The sequence below is a fragment of the Rhamphochromis longiceps genome, linkage group LG5, assembly GCF_057381845.1.
Source record: "Rhamphochromis longiceps isolate RC_006_pf linkage group LG5, R_longiceps_female_GT1.1, whole genome shotgun sequence".
Taxonomy (NCBI): domain Eukaryota; kingdom Metazoa; phylum Chordata; class Actinopteri; order Cichliformes; family Cichlidae; genus Rhamphochromis; species Rhamphochromis longiceps.
In genome coordinates, this window is record NC_140561.1 from 16,215,609 (window position 1) to 16,234,667 (window position 19,059).

The window sequence follows — 19,059 nt, forward strand, 5'->3', positions numbered from 1 at the left end:
ACTGTATTGTCTGATATCATGTTGTGATGGTGATGAATGGGACCCAAACTGTGATCAATAGATCACTCCTCACAGATATCATTAACAAACGCACTCCACTACATTCACATCGACTGCCACTTGTGTGAATACATTCTTACGTTCAGGAAGAGCTGCGTGGGTACACTGTAAGGCCATTAATATTCTATGTGTCTCTGCTGTGTGAATGTGTGCATATTGCGTGTACAATGTCTGTGTATGTGCGAGTGCATGTGTGTGATAACAAGCTTCTGTCATTCCAAGGGTGGCCAACCATGTCCATATATAAGTGGAAATGCATCTTGACAGAGTCCTTCTCCTTCACACACTCGTATATACACACACACACACACACACACACACACACACACACACACACACACACACACGGAGGGGGTTAAGTGTGTGAGTACAGAGTAGTGCTGTGAGCTGTAGCTCTGTGTGCTGACCTTCAGGGTTATCTGGAAGGTTCCTCCACACCTTGCTGCTAGCACGAACCCCTGCTGTCACCATGGAAACACAGCTAGCAGGGACAATGTGTGCCCCGTCCGGTGTGTTGCTCATGTGTACACATTCACCTATATGTGATGACACTTACAGGTTCGGTACAGCGCAAAAGCGCGCACACACACACACACACACACACACACACACACACACACTCACACTCTAATTGGTGCATGCTTCAGTATTCATCTGTCCTCCAATTCATTTATCCCTCATTTCCTTCACTCTCCTTTCGCTTCTCCCTCTTAATGAAACCATGCACACAGTGCACAATAAGCCCTTGGGCCTGCACAGCATTGTCAGAAGGGTGCACACGACCCCATTTCCAGTAGTGGAACCATTATTAGCATGCTGTGACAAGAGACAGCCATTCACCACAACACACACACACACACGATACAAACCTGCAGTTTCATCACCACTGGATCACTGGGATTTATTTCACAGACAGCGGGAATGTGCTGGCACAACGTGACCGTAAATCAACACATCGTACACGCTGGAGTGACAAGTCAAGATAATACACTCAAAAACCAAGTAGGATGAGTTTTTATTTACGTATTTATTGATATGGCTAAATTAATGGACGGATTGATAGAAAGGGAAGCAAAAACAAACAACAAAAACAGGACAGACTTGACATGCACTCTTCCTTCAGATCTCCTCCATTTCTTGACTTTCTCAACCATGATTCGTCAGAGTGCTCTGGAAAACGGGGGGGGGGGGTATGACAAGGGAGTGGAAAAAGAAGAACAACTGTCAAATAATACATTTACTTTGCTAGAATCCAAAAGACAAGTAAGAGAAACCAGGATGCATCATGGGAAATCTATTCCCTACTATAAACAAACTAGCCTGATGATGGATGATCAATATACAAAGAACAGTACCACATTAAATACCTAAACATCTTAAAATATCTGGAACTTAACGCAGAAAATTACAGTTCCAGCTAACAACTTTGGGGACACGATCATCGTTCTAGTCTGGAGAATATCAATGATTACCCAGAGATATGGATTTGTATGGAATTTTCTTTAAACAATAATCCATTTTTAAAACTAAATTAGATTTCTAAGTGTCAACGTATCCCAAATAGTGTCAAGAACATGTCATCACAATGATGCACAAAAAGTACACATCCGTATTTTGTAAGCAGAGCTTATTTATTCTGCTTTTAACCTTCTTTCGAAAGGTAAACAAAATTCATTCAGGTAGCTGCCAAGTGGTGGAAGACATAACTATATTTACTTTCTCAATATGATGGATCCAAAGTTGTGTAGAAAAAACAAAAGAACAAAAATGCAACCTATTTTTTGTTTCACTGGACTGGAGATGTCAACAGCCCTCGGGATAACGGGCTAATGCTAAGACAAGCTTCTGCAGAAGGTCTGACCTCTGCAGGAACGTGTTTAGCCTGTAGCTACTTTCACTGCTGCTAAACTACATTTAGAAAAATGGGAAACAATGTAAAGACAAACACAGTTCCAGAAAATGTCTTCGCCACCAAAGTCTAAAACTCATACTGGTCTTTACAAAGCTAGCTGGACAAGAACACACACACACACACACACACGCACGCACACACACACGCACGCACACACGCACACACACACACGCACACACACAGGTTCTAATCCAGTGAATCAGAGTAGCTGCAGGGAAGGTCTAAAGTGGTTTATTGCTACAGTAGACCTACACTTGACATACTTTAGCCACACTCATAACAGGTGATTTTTTGGGGATTTGCTGTGCAGCCCAAGAGCTGCAACAGGCACTTGAACAGAAGACAATCTGCAGAGGCTGAAGATGTCATCGTAATTTATCTGATTTTACTCATTTTCATTCTGTCATCAAGAGCACTGGATCATATTTGCTTGGTGCCTGTTAATATAGACCATTCCACAGCAGCACACACACACAAAATACGATTTTTCTCTTGGTGTAGCATGCAGTTTGGAGCGGTTTCTTATTGGATTCTTACTTTCAGTACCAGATGGTGACGTTTATCCCACCCCAAGAAGAATTATCGCCTAAAAGCAGAACAATATATTGTGATATTAGCACAGCGACTGTACTTAATAGTTGCCAAGTAAGAACCAGTCTCATGGTTTAATAATTTAGAGGACACCTCATTTTGGAACCAAGCAGCGAAAAGATTAAATGGGGGATGAAGAATAGCAGCCTTGGAGATTTACTCTGTATCAAAATACTTTCCAAGTGACCTGGCAGTCTCTTGAAATAAGATTATTAAGTACTGTCTTTATATGTTTACACAGAGTTACACTTGTAGCTAATTTTGTTTCGGAAAGCCAATTTACTATGGGGTTACACTGAACTCCTCTAGCGTAAATACACATCCAAACACACAGTTGCAGGAAGAGACGCGGAGCAACACAGGGTTAGTGAAGCATTAGCTTGACGCTGCTGGGTGTGCTAGTTGGCATGCTAACTACCCCTGTGCTCGGCTGGCAGGCAGATATGCTGGCGGGCAGGTTAGCTGTTCACTTGCCAAGTGCATCCGAGGGCATCGCAGCCTGTGCCTTTGAATTGGAGATGAGCGGCAAATGTGACAAGGGGATTTAGCTTTACTGTTCCACTCACGTTCTGAGATATAAAGGGGGACAGTGTGTGTCTGCATGTGTGCGTGAAAACTCACTATTTGTGTGAAAGCGGCTGTTTATGCGAGCAGGAGTTGATGCATACACCAGTGTGCGTGTGCGCGCGCGCGTGGCGAGAGGGGTGTTGGTGTTGCCACACTCTTACACAGCACTGTGACGGAACATTATGCCTAATGCATAGTGTATGAAGTAGTTCCTGAATTTCAAACTGACCCCTGGCACCCCCCACAGTACACACAGTTCAATTTGGTGCCCCAGGTCTAAATTTGGACTGCCGCCATCCTCACTTGGATAATTTAAAGACAGGAAAAGCTTTTCATGCACAAAACTGTGGGCAGCAAGGGCAGCCAAATATTCTAGCTCAAGGTCTGTGCTGAGGTTTAGACATACACCAGCTGCCGGTTTATTAGGTACACTGAGCTAATGTATTCTAATGCAGCTATACTGGAAAAAAAATCCTACCCTTTACAAAGGTTTTAATGTTGCCTTATGGATGTGTTCCTCAAGAATCTGTGCTAGATTGGAAAACTATAGCTTCACACCTGGAGACTGAGCTGTGGTTTGCCTTGATCTTTATCTTTTATGCTTTCTATTCACCAGCACTGAAAGTTTAAAGTTGACTTTACCATCACTGTAAATCTGTCTGTCATAATTAGATTTAATATTCACAAAAACATGGATTCACACAAAGACAGAGACAACATACAGTCACACAAACGCATGTTTTCTTCCACCTGCCAGTTTCTGTCCAATTAGCGAGCAGTTTGAGGAGTAGATCGTTGCGTTTGTTGGCTGCGAATCAACTTTGAACGTCAAAAAGGCACAGAAGCAACGCTGTGCACACCGTGCGCGTGTTCACACTTCCACAGTTTTAAGCTAATAGGCAACATGGAGACAGTGGACACACGCGTAAGCATCTGCAGCACACAGAAGAGGAGCCTCACTCACTCGCTCACTTGTTTCTTCTCTGCAAAAAACAAAAATAATAGACAAGCAGAAAATCAATAACTGTCTCCTCTGCTCAGTGCTAACAGCACTCAGTTCTCTCCCTCTCTCAGGAGGGACAGAGACAGTTGCCAGGCAGAACTGTCAATCAGATACTCACAGTGGACGTGGCTATGACTGCTTTATAAACACACAGCGATTCACTCATTACCCAGTCAGTACGACAGCCACACACTCCATTAGTCAATCCAGGAAGCCTCCAGTGCAGTTAGTCAGCTGGTTGGTTACACGTGTAAGAACATTAAATTGTTTTGTTGGTGGTGGGCGGGGTTGCACCGGAAACAAGTTGCAAAAACAATGCTTACATTGTGCCTTTTAAAATGATATGGCGGCACACTGGTTATCAAATAATGCTTACTTACACAACCGTGTGACTCTTTTGGAGTTGTGTTTCCAGTTTTAGAGTTTCTGTTGTGGGTTATATTAACCAGTGAGGCAAATGTGGCACACTTTAAGCTGGGAGCCAAGCAAAAGAGTCCCAAATCCAATCAGGGTGCTTCATAAATGAAAGCCTTGAGAGGTATTGATAAGACACCAATATCATAACTATGATATTGTTGGTAAATGATGAACTTTGATCAGTTCTGCATCATGATCACTGAAAGCTTCACAGATTTCCACTCTTAGCAAATAATCAAAGTTTCAAGGTGAACTTCACGGGGCGAGTACAGAATCACTAAAAGGTTCTCTCTCAGTCTTTCTTTTGGTTTATAGTTGTTAAAGAAACAAACTCCCTGACACTTTGAATTCATTTGATGATTTCTTTTTCACTGTTATGCAGAAAAATAGTTTCTAAACCAAACATGTCAACATTCCTTTGGAACAGCATTTTATTATCCAGTATCTTTGATTCTGATTAATGACTGCAAACATTAAATAGAGGATTATTTAAGTCGATAATGGTAGTCACACTCTGAAATTAAAGAGCTCCCCAGTCCTCATATAGCAAGTCTCTTTTGTCACAATTTACACTGACACGTTATTTTTAGCCAAATGAAATAAGACACGTGGCAGCTGAAACCTGGCAAAGGGGGGGGGGGGGGCAAGGATCGATGGCATGTTGGTGATTGCGGTCCGTGGAGTGTAGCAGCATGGAAGACATGTTTGGCTGGATGCTGATGGAGTGTTTCTATAGGCTTGAGAGACAGGCACATGGTGGGGTGGGTAGGTGGGAGTGGAGGGGATATAGGGGAGGGACACGAGAGAGACCAGCTAATCTTTATGTGGCCTGTGCGTTCATGGGGCGGTCGCCTTGGAGATGATGGATGTGAAGGAGAGATGGAATGGAAGGAGGTAAAAGGGTGAAAGAGAAAGACAGTCATAAAAAGACAGAAATATGTGCCTGTGTGTATGAGAATGTGACACACACACACGCAAAATTACATGAATGTGTTCTCACAAGCAAGCAGGAGCTATAATCAATGTAAGAGCAAAACTAGGACTCTATAAAAATGATATTAATAACAGGGATAATACAGTATAAAGAACTGACTGGGTCTATATACGAGTGTGCCTGCATGAGTGCACATATAAAAGAGTGTGTGTGTGTGTGTGTGTGTGTGTGTTGGAGCAAACCGCTGCTGAAGAGTGGCTGCGTTATCAGATTAGAGTTAGCAGGCAGGCCAAGGCTCACAGTGGGGCTCACCACCTGCTACTACTGATAGTCATGCAAAAAACAAAAAAAGACAAAAACAAACACGCGTGCGCATACACACACCACACTACTATTTCCTTGTGTGCTTTTAATTTTACCATCTTTATGCTTTTTCCTCACTCTCACAATAGTGACTGACACAGCTTCCTCCTCTTTTCCTTTTCCCTACTTCAACCCTTCCATTCCTTCCACTGACAGAGTCGTCCTATCTACATTTTGTCTATCATCCACTCTTTCCTTCTGTATCGCTCTCTTACAGTTTTCAATGAACCCTTTCTCACTGACAGCCATGTGTAAGCCTCTTCCTCTACCAGCTTCTTTTCTTTCATCAGTCTCCATCCATTACCCTGGTGACGGGCACCTTTCTCTTCCATCTCAAACACTCATCCACGTTCTTATCTTTTTTGTTGTTGTTTTTAGCTGAAAAACACACAAAAAACCCCAAACAGACAACTTCATCATTGCAGCCCGAACATGTCCGGAAGAGATTTTCTTCTTGCCAGAATTACCTGCAGGTGAAATACGAGGGAGAAGCAGAGGGAAGTAGTCTGCCAGCGCTAGAGCCATCCTGTTCTTTTCCCTAGCAATGGAGGTCTACGCTGAATGTAGTCTTGAGAGGTACTTAAGATGCTGCTGGCACTACATTTAGAAATGGACAGCTACTTGAAGTAAGTGAATTTGTGGTTCAAAGTGGCATGTGTGGAAAACGTCAACTAAAATGTTTGGAAACGGGAGGGATTGTGCTACACAGATGCACAAATATGCTACACAAATAAGCACTCAGATGACAAATCTGATAAGAGATGCAAATAAACATGCAAACATACAACATCCTGCACTGCACCATCGTCATGTTATTATATTGCTAATATCTTTTTGAAGCCAGCTGGAAGCTTGTGTAGCATTCCAACTGGCTTGGTGTGGGAATAGTTTTCTCTTTGTTAATCTTATTTGCTGACACAAGGCAAATCAACTAATAATATAAATCTCCCCCATAATGATGTGCCAAGTTTAACTTCTAACTGCCAACAGAAAAAGGCATGGAGAAAACAAACAATTAAAAAAAATTATGCTAAAATATTATTTACAAGTGGAGACTTGCACACAGTCACCGCATATTTTATCAGGTACACCTTCTTACTGGCTTGCTTCCACTTCTGCCTTCGGAACTGCCTTAATTGTGGCATAGATTCAACAAGATGCTGGGAACACTGGTTAAAGATTTTGGTCCATATTGATATGATAGCTTCACATAGCTGCTGCACATTTGTGAGGAACACATGCATAATGCAAATTTCCCATTCCACCACATCCCAGAGGTGCTCTATTAGATTAAGATCTGGTCACAAATATAACCGTGGTATAGTAAACTCATTGTCATGTTCAAGAAACCATTTTGAAATGATCCTAGCTTTGAGACAAGGTGTGCTCTCCAGCTAAAAGCATTCATTACAATACAAGCACACTGTAGTCATAAAGGGGTGGAAATGGTTTGCAGCAACACTCAAATAGACTGTGGCATTTAAACAATGTTCGAGCTGTGCTAATGGGTCCACAGTGTGCCAATGAAATGTCCCCCTCTCCACCAGCACCAAAAGCAGCCTGAACTGTTCTTAAAAGGCAAGATGGAGCAGAGCTTTTATGTTGTTTATGTCATATTCTGACCCTTCCATCTGAATCTCAGGAAATCGAGTCTCATCAGACCAGGCAACGCTTTCCCAATCTTCTGTCATCCAATTTCGGTGAGCCTGTCCCAATTGTTACCCAGAGAACTGCTACACGCTGGATATTTTCTCTTTTTCCAGACCATTCTCTGTAAATCCTAGAAATGGTTATACACATCTGGCGCCAACAACCATGCCCTGTTCAAAGCAACTTTGTAACCACACAGAGAATAATAATTATGACAGGTTTGTGGGACCTTTGTTGTCTAAGCTAGCAGCTATTGTGCACTATACCAATCTCTGCATTTTATTATGTTACACCTGCCCAAATGTGCAGGAGGCATGTTTATTGTATGTGAACCATGTTCGTGTGTTTTCAGACTTGCTGTTATGAATAGAGATTATATTTGAATTGGTGCTGGATGGAGAGTTTTCTAGCCTTGGAGACCAGGGCCTGCTCATTCATATCAACACATCAGAGCAGACAAAAATCCACGGACTGAAGACCAGCAGGTTCAAGTGGGTTAAGTATGTGACATGCAACAGAAAGTGTGGTGATATGATATTGTTAGCCCAGGCTGATTGTATTAAATAGGGCAACAATAGCATTAGCATTCTGCACTAGTTGGCACTGAAACCTTGGAGTACTGCAGAAGAGGAGGGGTGACAATTATTGTAAGTGGTGGGTTGACAAATGTTTGTTCTTGAATATGACTTTGAGGATGGCTGTGTTTTGTTTTCCTCTGAAGGAGGTTGAATGCAAGACTAGATCATGAAAACCAAAAATTCTCAGACTATTCGGTGGGCTTGTGCTCATGCAAACACACACAGATGCTTAGAATATAGAAATTTTGCAATGGAAATGTCTATATACAGTAATGACAAAATATGAGACGGATATTGTCACACGAAAGACAGACAAAATGCTCAGAGCTTCATGATAACGTAGGGCCTTGGTGAGCTGACATTTACCCTGTACTCCTCACACATACACGCACTCAGTGGGTTCCATATGCATGACAATGGCCCGAGCTGAGACACTGACAGGAGAGGGACAGGGGAGTGATAGCAGAGAGGAGGTGAAAGGCCATATCCTGAACCAACTGTCTTTAATAGATGGCAGAGGGTAGAATGTGTGAAAAATGTGTATGTGTGTGCATCCATGCATGAATCATAAAACATAAAAGAACCTCTGAGTGACATAAGGAAGGCTGTGCCGCTGCAGATAGTGAGTTGGGTGGACTTCAAGTGAGAGACAGAAAAAATTGAGATAGATACTCTAGTGATGTTCAGATCAAGACTCTGGCAGAAAAGACAGATAAGCAAGCCACTGGTTTTATTGGCAGATTGATTGGCGAGCATAGACACTCCAATTGAGAGTAACAGAAATATATGGCAGCGTCTACATGAATAAACTCTTGGAAAGTCATGTGAGTCACTCTCAGCTCTGTGGAATTGACAGGATTGACCACTAAATCGTATGAGCCTACTGCTGATGTACACAAATGTGAACTTTGCTTACACGAGTGTCTGGTGGACAACAAAAATAACTAAGATTTAGCTTTTAGGCAGACACGTGCTATTCAATAGCTGTCATGCTTCAGAAAGAAAGAGCCAAAAGAGAGAAAACGATGATGTGTGAACCATAAGGTATCCACTTCAGGCAAGGAGTAATTTGTCAGAAAAATACAGCTTTCTCCCTTTAATCATAGGGAAGAATGTGTCTGCTTCTGAAAATCCTTACAAGCAAATGCAGTTAACAAAAGAACAGAGCCTTTAAGCTGTCTGGAGGTTTTCACCAGGCTAAAAGCTTTGCTGCCTATTGAGCAGTTGTGTTATTGTTGCACCGCAGAGAACAAAAAAAAAAAATCACTGCATCCAAATGTTGCATGTCTTTTTTTAATTTCTATTTTATCAGGCTATGAAAGCCAGTTTACTCTGCTCGTTAATTCAAACAAAAATCTCTGTAAACCAACATCTCAAAAATATGATGTATCAGTCATTCACTCAAGGAGGAAAAACTGTTTTTTTAAATTACAAAATTATGAAGGATAACAGATTTGAGACATTTCCCAAATGATGCATCCAATTTAGAAATCACACATTATGTAAAAGCTGGTTGAAAATTGGAGATTTTCTTGTGACAGTCTTTTTCAAGTATTTCCTGGAGCAATAAATAGAATTTTCTAAAACATGTCCTATTCCGATTTTTTAAAAAGTAAAAAACATCAGTTTCCCTTTACAACAACAGGAGCAAGCACAGGCACTAGCTCTATTATTAACAGTCTCGACCATAACAAAACATTTTCTCCAGGGTCTATAGAACATTATATTTCATAATGAAATATGATGCAGTGCTCTGTCTAATGACTAAATCTGCAGTGCATATTGCTCCCTGTTGACCCTTTTCCACCTGGAGCAAATGCTGAACCTTTTGCTGGTGAAACGCTCGTCCAAGTGCTCTGCTCTGCCAAGCTGCTGGCCCTGTCAGATCCATTTACACACAAGCAGACTGGACAGCTGTCTGCATGACCAGAGGGGTCTTGGGAGAACCCACTTATTTCTTTTCATTAAGGCTGACTGATCAGGGGGCTCTGCTGGGAGGTCTACTCATCTACCCTCTCTTTTATACTTCATTTGGGCATCATTCCAAACGTAGTCTAACCCAGCATTACTAAATAGCTCCATAAAAACTCAGAAAACACCAAGTTCTATAAAACGGATAATTCCTGGACAGAGGTCTGTGATCAAAAGACAATTTTAAAATTAGTTTTCGCGTGCACATTACACTCAATCTGCACTCCAGATTCCAAAACTAAGTGAAACTTGAGTTTTATTGTTTTAACAGTTTCAAAGTGTGAACATAGACTGACAAATTAAATTATATCAGATTAGATATTAACATTTTCTGTTTGCACTGAGGGATATTTTAGGATTAGTTTAATCTTAAAGAACAATAAACAAAAATCTGAGGATCCTAAGCTAAGTACCTGCAGTGTAAGGAATGCTTCTTTTTCGCAATTTATAAAACAGATCACTTTGCTTTCAGGTTTTACAGTAGGCTATGCAAAGGGAGACTGGTTTGAATCCCGTGTGTAGCCAAAAGTCTGCACTTATATGAAGCACTTCCACATACCTGTGCTCATCTTGTTGGGGAAGTTTTGGAACAGACAGGTAGAGGGAGGGGAACTTTTCCGCCTACTGGAGCTTTATGAGAAATGTATTAATGATGGGCGAATATATTGATAAATTTGTGCATGATGTCACCTCACAGTATAACAATCGACCAGGGCCTTTTTCCACAGGGGGTTTATACAATATTGCACTTTTCACTCCAGGTACTCCTGCTACCTCAAACAGTCCAAAGGCATGCGCATTAAGTCCACTGGTGATTCTAAACTAAACACATGTGAATGTAGCATGTGTTGTTGTGTGTCTCTGTGCAGTGGATTGGTAATCTGGCCAGGGTGTGTCCGGCCTGTTGCCCTATAGTGGCTGAGATGGGCTCCAGCCCCCCTCAAATCCTCAAACTCTGATTTGGATAAGTAGTAAAGAAAATGATGGATGTTGTGTTGCAAACTATCTCACAGCCATTTAAAGCTAAAGCTGAATAAATAAACACAGAGTACAGTAACTATTACCTCCACTAGAATAACTAGCAAGCATGCACTGGTCCCTCACATAAAATCTTTGTTTGAAACCTTTTTCCTGGATTCATTACTACTACTACTTTCACTGGCGCCATCTGTCCATTATCAGTGCTCCCTCCCTGCTAGTAACCCTAATGCAATGTGTAATTACTTGCTAAAGTTTACTTGCCGTATTAGCCAAATTAGTGATTTTTTATCCCCATGTATGAAATATGCAAAGTGTCTCCCCAGGGGTGGGTTTAGGATGAGGCAAACATACATAGTCAGACCTGAATAAGATGTAAGAGAGCTCCACGGGCAGCAGTGCAGAACAGAGCTAAACACCGGTTAATGTGACAATGTGTTCAGCGAAAAAAGCTTTAATATGGCAACCATGGAGGATGGTGACTAAAAGAAAAAGGGGGGATCAATCACAACAGCACCAGGAAAAGATCCACGGATGAACAGATAATATAGAAGATGGGTGGATAAGGGAAGCGGGAAGGAAAAAAGGATATCCTAATACATGACAAAATATTAGATGGAGATAGTTTAAGGCCACGCTTACATATGGAATCTTTTAGGTTTCCATATTTCTAGTTTAAATCCAGAAACATTTATATGGCTTTTTACGCGTCAGCTTGGGATAGAAATCTCAAAAGTCTTAAAGGTCAAACTGAAAAGCCCAGCATCTTCAAACGAGTAGTACAGGTTACTCTTTAAAAGAAAGATTTAATCTGTTAGATTATCCCTATAAAGAAAGGTTAGACAGAGAAGATGTCAGTGATAAAATGTCCTGATTCGAAACTGGTTTTTCAAGTAAGAAAGCAAAAAACTGAAATAAAGCAGCACCCTAGTATAAAATTAAATCTGGGATATAGTATAAAGTGATTCAAAAACGTGGCCAATAGTGGCAAATTCAGAGATCTAAAACTATATTTAGGACAAAATGAACTATGTTGTGTTTATCTACATCAGTCAAATCCATCCTCTTTCTACCAAGATGAAAGTTAGGAACTTTTTATTTCTCTTCAATATAAAACAGTATAAATGTATGGGCACAGTGCTGATGTGCTTTATATAGACTGGATCTTTGCCTTTCATTCATTTGCCCTTTAAGCTGCCTTCTTTCAGCCTCCGTAGTGTTTTCTCCTTCATTTTCCATTCACAGTCAAAGATCTGCCTAATTGGATATGAATTAAAACTCGGCCGGCTTCAAAGAAAACAAAAACTGTTTGGCTTTATTGTGCAGTACCGTCTATTCTTTAAAAAAACAAACACTTCCTATGAGAATTTATATAGCACATGCATACAAACACTGGTCTAATATACAAACTCAAATGCACTGTATTTCCTCAAAGAGCTACATCCCAATAGCAAGCTGATCTTTTGAACCAGTTTAAAAAGACTGATTGCTTTTATTGTGAGCCTTTGCTTTGCTTTTATCAACCGTTTAAACTGCCAAATTCACCAATTGTTGTTTTGTGGCTTTTATCTACTTTGGAGCCGTATCAGTGCATTTTGTCATGATAATAATGTGCAAATTGGCCCATTCATTATTGTTTTTTTGATGGAGAAATTGGCTAAAATAAGCACTTTGTAGATAAGCATAGGGTCTGAACACTATTTGCAAAAGCATCTGCAGAAAACAGAATGTATTTCAATGCACTGAATGCCAAAACTGATTTTAATACACTAATAATGGTGTAATCTTCCTATCACCATCTGCCTCTCTTCATTGGCAGTGAGGCGGTGGAGAGGGTGAGCAGTTTTAAATTCTTGGGGGTAACTGTGACCGAGGACCTGTCCTGGGGCAACCATATCACCTCAGTTGTACGGAAGGCCCAACAGCGCCTCTACTACCTGAGGAGACTGCGGAGCGCACACATTCCCAGATCTCTGATGTTGAACTTCTACAACTGTGCCATCAGCAGCATTCTGACGTATGGATTTCTAGTGTGGTTCCCCAGCTGCACCAAGGCCGATCAGCAAGCACTCCAGCGGGTGGTGAAAGAAGCTGGCAGAATTATTGGAACAAGTCTGCCAGAGATCAGTAATATCTTCCCCACTCGCTGTCTGAGGAGGGTGCACAGTATCCTGCGGGACCAACATCACCCTGCGCGCCACCTTTTCCATCTGCTGCCCTCAGGGAGAAGGTACAGGTCTATACAGGCCAGAACATCCAGACTGGCCAACAGCCTGTATCCACAGGCTGTGAGGCTCCTGAACTCTCTGCCCCCCTCTCACGGACAATAACCATATCCAACTTCTTAATAGCAATGAACTGGTCTGCATTGGTGCATCATATCTTTATTCTCTTCCCCCTCCTGCCCCCCCCCGTCTTTCTTAAATAGATAACTATCATATCTGATATCATATCTCACAGTACAATAATATTGAATGGGTTGCATTGTTGTATTTTGTCATGTTTCTCAGGTCTTTGTCTGAATTTCTACGAACATTATTGCTAAGGATTGTCTTATTGCATTGGAGTCACACTGGGTTAAATATGTACACTTGGGTTTTAAGGGGTATTTATTATTTTCTTCTTTTTTTTTGGGTTGTATGGAAGCCCCAAACGCAATTTCATTGTTCTTGACAATGACAATAAATAAATAAAATAAATATCAGAAAGTCCCCAAACACAGTGCACGCCTGGTGACTTATAAATCCGCTCAATGAGCACGTTGTATTGATTTAACTTTCTACTCGAAGTGTCAAAGTAACAAACACGTAGATGGTGATTCTCAGAAGTTAACTGATTCTGTGCAGGTACTGAAGGGATTCTTTGTCTCTGCACCCTTCTGGTCCACTGTCAGTCTGGCTGTCAAACTCCTAGGTCTGACTCATTCAAGCCAGCCTTCTCTCTCGTCTTCACGCGGGGAAGAAGGCTTTAAAAATATGTCCTTATGTGTCCCTCACTCAAAATATGGAATAAAGGAAAATAAACAAGAGTTTGTTGATGGTAACGCTCTGACCTTTATTTTGCTAAAACTCAACTTGGATCCTTTTTTATTGTCGTTTTTTTGTGTGCAAGGAACTTTTTTTTCTTCTTCTTTTTTTCTTCTGGCAAGCCAGGAAAAAAAAAACCCCGAATAACAACAACAACTTTGAAAACCACAGCTTTAAAAAAAAAAAAAAAGGGACGTTGGTACATCTCTCAAAGGAAATTTGAGGGGAATGAATGATAAGAGAAACTATTTAGAGCAACACAAACTGCACTCTAATACGCCGAATTAAGCAAACCTTCGACTAAATATCACATGCAAAAGATACTAAAGCTGACAAAGATGACTTCTGTGCCCTACCTTCTTTGCTTGATGGACACAGGTCATGTATTGTTTGGCCAGGCTGGAGCAGTGGAGAGTCTCCTGTGGATTTTCCTTGTAGCACTCGAGCACCTTGGCCTGCAGCTCAGCGCACAGATATTCAGTATGTTGGGGTCTAGAAACACACAGAGAGAAGGAAAAGCTCAAATCTGCTTGCCAACATCACCGCCCCCACCCACCAGGACCAGAGATCAAGGTTGTAAATGCTACTATGTGAACTCAAGATAGTAAAGTCAGTTCAGCTGCAATAGAAATAGAAGTTGTCACACATGAGAAACACAAAGCTGTAGCGTCTGTTTGTCGAAACACTGATTCAGGAAAATAACTACCAAAACAGTTGTTATTTCCAACTGTGATTGCTTAATGGAAATTTCAACCACAGCCACACAGACGAGGTCAAAGGAAATGAGCGCTGGCGGGTGTGATTCCTTTAAGTTCAGCTTGCTTTTAGCAATAACAGCTTCTGTTTGGTGTAAGTACATACGATGAGCAAACAAACCAAAAAACAACAACAACAAAAAAAAAAAAAAGAAAAGCGAGACTGTTTGTGGTTTGTTTTAGTCGCAGTTGAAGTAGCTAAGATAGTTTCAAAGGCTTTAAGGTGCAGCTTGTGGAGAGATGAATAATGCATCAACAAAGCAGCTTAGGAGTCAAAGTCAAACTTTCTCTTTTCTTTTTATCTGACTCACACGTACAGTACATGTGTGTAGAGAAAAGCACACAATCGAAACCGCAGCCACGAAATACGAGATCGGCACATACGCACGTGCACTAACGCGCATACAGGTAGCGAATGCTAATCCTATAAGAGGGTAATCTTTGAGTGCTCTGTTGCTCGTGGTAATTTACCTGCTGTTGTGACAAGAACTTGCAACTGGAAGGACTGGGATATGGATATGTACGCGCACATACGTGCACGCACGGGAATACATGAACACAAAGACGCTTAATCAATCCATGATGCCCATTTCGGTTTTTGGTTAACATCAACCACTTTTCTGTTCAGCTTTGTCAGTTTGTTTTTAAAGAGGGCCTTCAAGAACTAAGAAGCTGGGCCATGTGGTGACCCCGTCTCTTCTTTCCATTAACTGATATCCTTGTTGCCATTGTGAGTTTTTTGTGTTGCTATAGTAAGTAAAGCCTTGTGTTGTTCAGTATTAGTAGTACCTTCACAGATGCAGAGGCTGACCATATGTCATACACCCTGGCTTTTGCAGCAACAAGATGATCTTTTAGATGATTTTGATCTTTTTTAATAAATTGTTTAATATCATGATTGAGTATTAACTTGAATTTACTGATGTAGCTCCTGTTTGCATTAACAGTAGTTTCAAGAAAGCTCAGTCCTTGCAGAAATGTGTCCATTTTAATGCAGTGCTGCCATGATCACTGCCATTCAGTATTTGTTGTCATTGTAAATTTTGGTTACTTTTTGTGAGATTCTCTGATATCATTTAAGAGTATTACTTTCTATAGATGATACATTTGCAAATTCTTTGCAGTTGTAAGTTGACAAACATTGTTTTAAAATTGCCTAAAAATCTTGCTGGGTTATTTTTCACAGCATAGAATGCAATAAAATATATCAGAAGAGAAAATGAGAAAATAGAATTAAGAGAAAGGACTGAAATGGAATTTAAGTGAAAAAATTAGGACCGGAATACAGATTAGAGTCAAATTGAAGTAGAATAAAATATGCGAATTGAAAAAAAGCTCACCTCAAAACCAATTCAATAGTTTCACTCGGGCATTTGATCATGTTAAATGATATGCAGTGAAATTTCATGGAATTATTTTATTATTGCATTTCCAATTGTTAGTCATGATTATTCTTTACTGTCTTGAGGTGAGATTTGTTTCCCACTGCTCTCTCCAAGATCAAGCATGAACTTTAAGCCTGAACTAGAATAGAACAGAGTAAAACAGAACAGAATAGACTAAAATAGGAATTCTCTCTGCTCTGTGACTCCAAACAAGACCTACTGTAGGTATTTATAATCCAAACTTTTCTTGGGTACAGACCCCAGCTAAACTATCTCAATCATCACAGCTTAACATACTATAAATGTCTAATCTACCTCATGATGTCATATATGATGGTAGTTTTTCTGCCTTTAAAATAAGAGACAGAACAGAACTTCTAAGTTTGATAAGGAGGCACGTTTTCCATCACTTCAAATAAACCATCTGACATGATGGGGCATGCCTTTTATTTTTTGGGAAGCTGACCACTTGGTATTCATGTGCACGATCATGCATGTGCACACACACACACACACACACATACAGAACTGCAGTCATGCCACCGCAGAAAGCAATTACGGAATCATGCATCCTTTACATATGAATGAGCTCAGCAGTCCCTGCCTTCACTGACAAATACACACAATAAGCCTGAGTGCATGTGTGTGTGTGTGTGTGTGTGTGCGCGCGTGCGTGCGTGCGTGTGTTGATCTGTACCTTGTGAATGCACTGCATGTGTGTCCATGAGATAAACCGTGTGCACAAACAAGACTGCGGGAGAAGTTTCTCTGCACTGGTATGTGTATTGTGTAGTCCCAGTGTCTGTGGCTCTGTGTGTGTGTGTGCGCTTCCGTGTGCAGTGGAGGGTAGAGCGACAGGATTAAATAAATCACTGGTGGAGAGAATATTCATGAAAAGAGAAGTGAATGCAACCTGGGAGAGAGAAGGGGGAGAGAGAGAGAGCAGGAGAGAGAATGTGACAGTGATGTATTAAATGACAAATAGCCCTTGCAGCGTGCATGGACGAACAGTAGCCCAGTAGCAATCATCATAATCTGCATTTAACCTCTGCCACATCATGTGGTGCCGTGCCACTCGGCGCCGAGGAAGAAGGGTAAATCTTTTATGTGATGTGACCATTCCACATTAATTTGGTACAGAGATGTTGATGTGTGGGGACAGAAATGGTCAGCTTCTAGGTATTCGTACTATTGCACAGAAAATGTAAATTATGCTATTGTGGTAAAAATCAGCAGCTTGGGCTTTCAATCACCTGATTACATTATAAGATTGGCTGGTGTTTAACTTGAGAGCATCTCGAGAGCTGGTCGGCATTGTGAATTCCTCCCCAAGAATAGCAGATAACAGCAACAATAACCACAAGGTCTTAATCCAAACCCAAGAAAAGAAAATCATCCTTTTTTTCTATTCAACAAGAGGAACTTTTTGATAGCGTGTGTTTTAATAATGGAATCTGAAGCAGAAAATTGCCTCTGCTAATCTGCACCAACTGCCTTGTTTGACTGAAATTAAAGGTGAGCTCTTATTAAAAAAAAAAAAAGCTAGTCTGATAGCCAACTTTTGCAGGGAAAAAGAAGCAAAATAACACTCCAATTGCTTTCTGTCTGTGACGTTTTGCATAAATACGTGCAGCACTGAGGGGGAAAGATTAGGCTCAAATCGTTAAAGTTTCTCATTATTTTTTTGTCTCACCTTGGCAGTGTGCGGCTTTTATGAAGAAAGCTCAAGTTCTGGTCTGCTGCAAAGCATGACACTGGGGAATTAGGCAATAAGAAGAAAAAGAGAAGATCATAAGGACACCGCTTTTTATTGTTCTCCGTGTCTGAGATGGTACTGCTTGTGTTTGTGCGTGTGTGTGATGTGTGTGAATGGTTATTAATGCATGATGACAAGGATTTGGTTTCATTTAAAGAAGCAGCCGAGGCATTGTACTTTTGGTTTTTAATATTACGCTGAGTGGAGAGGAAGAGAAGAGAGGATCAAAGATGTCATGGCTGGGGTGAGATCAAAAGAAATGGCAGAGCATGCATCGTGTATTGTTGGAGGCTTTGTCAAGCTTTTATTAAACTGCCATATGGATAACACTCGCAACATTGTGGTTCGGCAGAAATCTTACTTTGAGATCACATCAAATTAGAGCTGCAGACTTAGCTACAGCTTGTGAGGTGTCTAATGCCTGACTAAATTCAGTAACTTTGATTATTCTGGTAGTCGCAATAATCACTTATCCTACCTTTGCAAAGTGTGCAGCAATCCTTAAGTCCTAAGCTCACTTCACACGATATGACACCAGTCCAAAACTTTACCAAGTTTAATCTCAACTCCTGCGAACACACAAAGTCTTCATCTCAAATCTAGAACAACCCAAAGACTGAAGACAGACAGAACTCTCCCTTTATCTTCATATGCTGACAGATGAAATGCTGAAGGCAGATAAGGACGTAGGATAAAAAATTCGCACTCTGTTGGCCTGGCTGATTGATCCCCGCCAACCTCTTTGTGGGAATACAGGGAGAGAGAGATGGGAGTGGATAAGGACAGTGTTTCATTAAAACAGGTGACATGCGGGAACAAGATAAGAGGCGCATGTGCACGTGTGTTTGTGTGACATCTCATCACTGATAACTTTTCAATCAGGAAAACTTGCGCTTGGACGACTCACTCGAGTTAGGAATGATAGGGGACTGCTATCGCCTTCCATCACTCTCCCTTCTATCAACAGTTTCAATTCCAGTTTGGTGCCGTATCATTTGTCCTTTTCTTTTAACAACTACACTTCCCCTTAAAAACAGTGTAGCTTTTAAGCACAGAATACAAATCGCATCAAAGCCTGAGCATATTATTTCTGCACGGTAAAATACAATCTAG

At 41.0% G+C, this 19,059-nt stretch overlaps 1 protein-coding gene across 1 annotated transcript in view; it reads right to left on the reverse strand.

The window, feature by feature from the left end:
* Positions 1–1,072: 1,072 nt before the first annotated feature.
* Positions 1,073–19,059, reverse strand: part of chchd6b (coiled-coil-helix-coiled-coil-helix domain containing 6b) — a 52,324-nt gene continuing 34,337 nt past the window's right edge. The window contains exons 7-8 of the mRNA XM_085406126.1: positions 14,407–14,542; positions 1,073–1,230 (exon numbers count right to left, since the gene is read on the reverse strand). Coding sequence (XP_085262252.1) covers positions 1,207–1,230; positions 14,407–14,542 — 160 coding nt within the window. The 3' untranslated portion in view covers positions 1,073–1,206. The remainder of the gene's footprint in view (positions 1,231–14,406; positions 14,543–19,059) is intronic.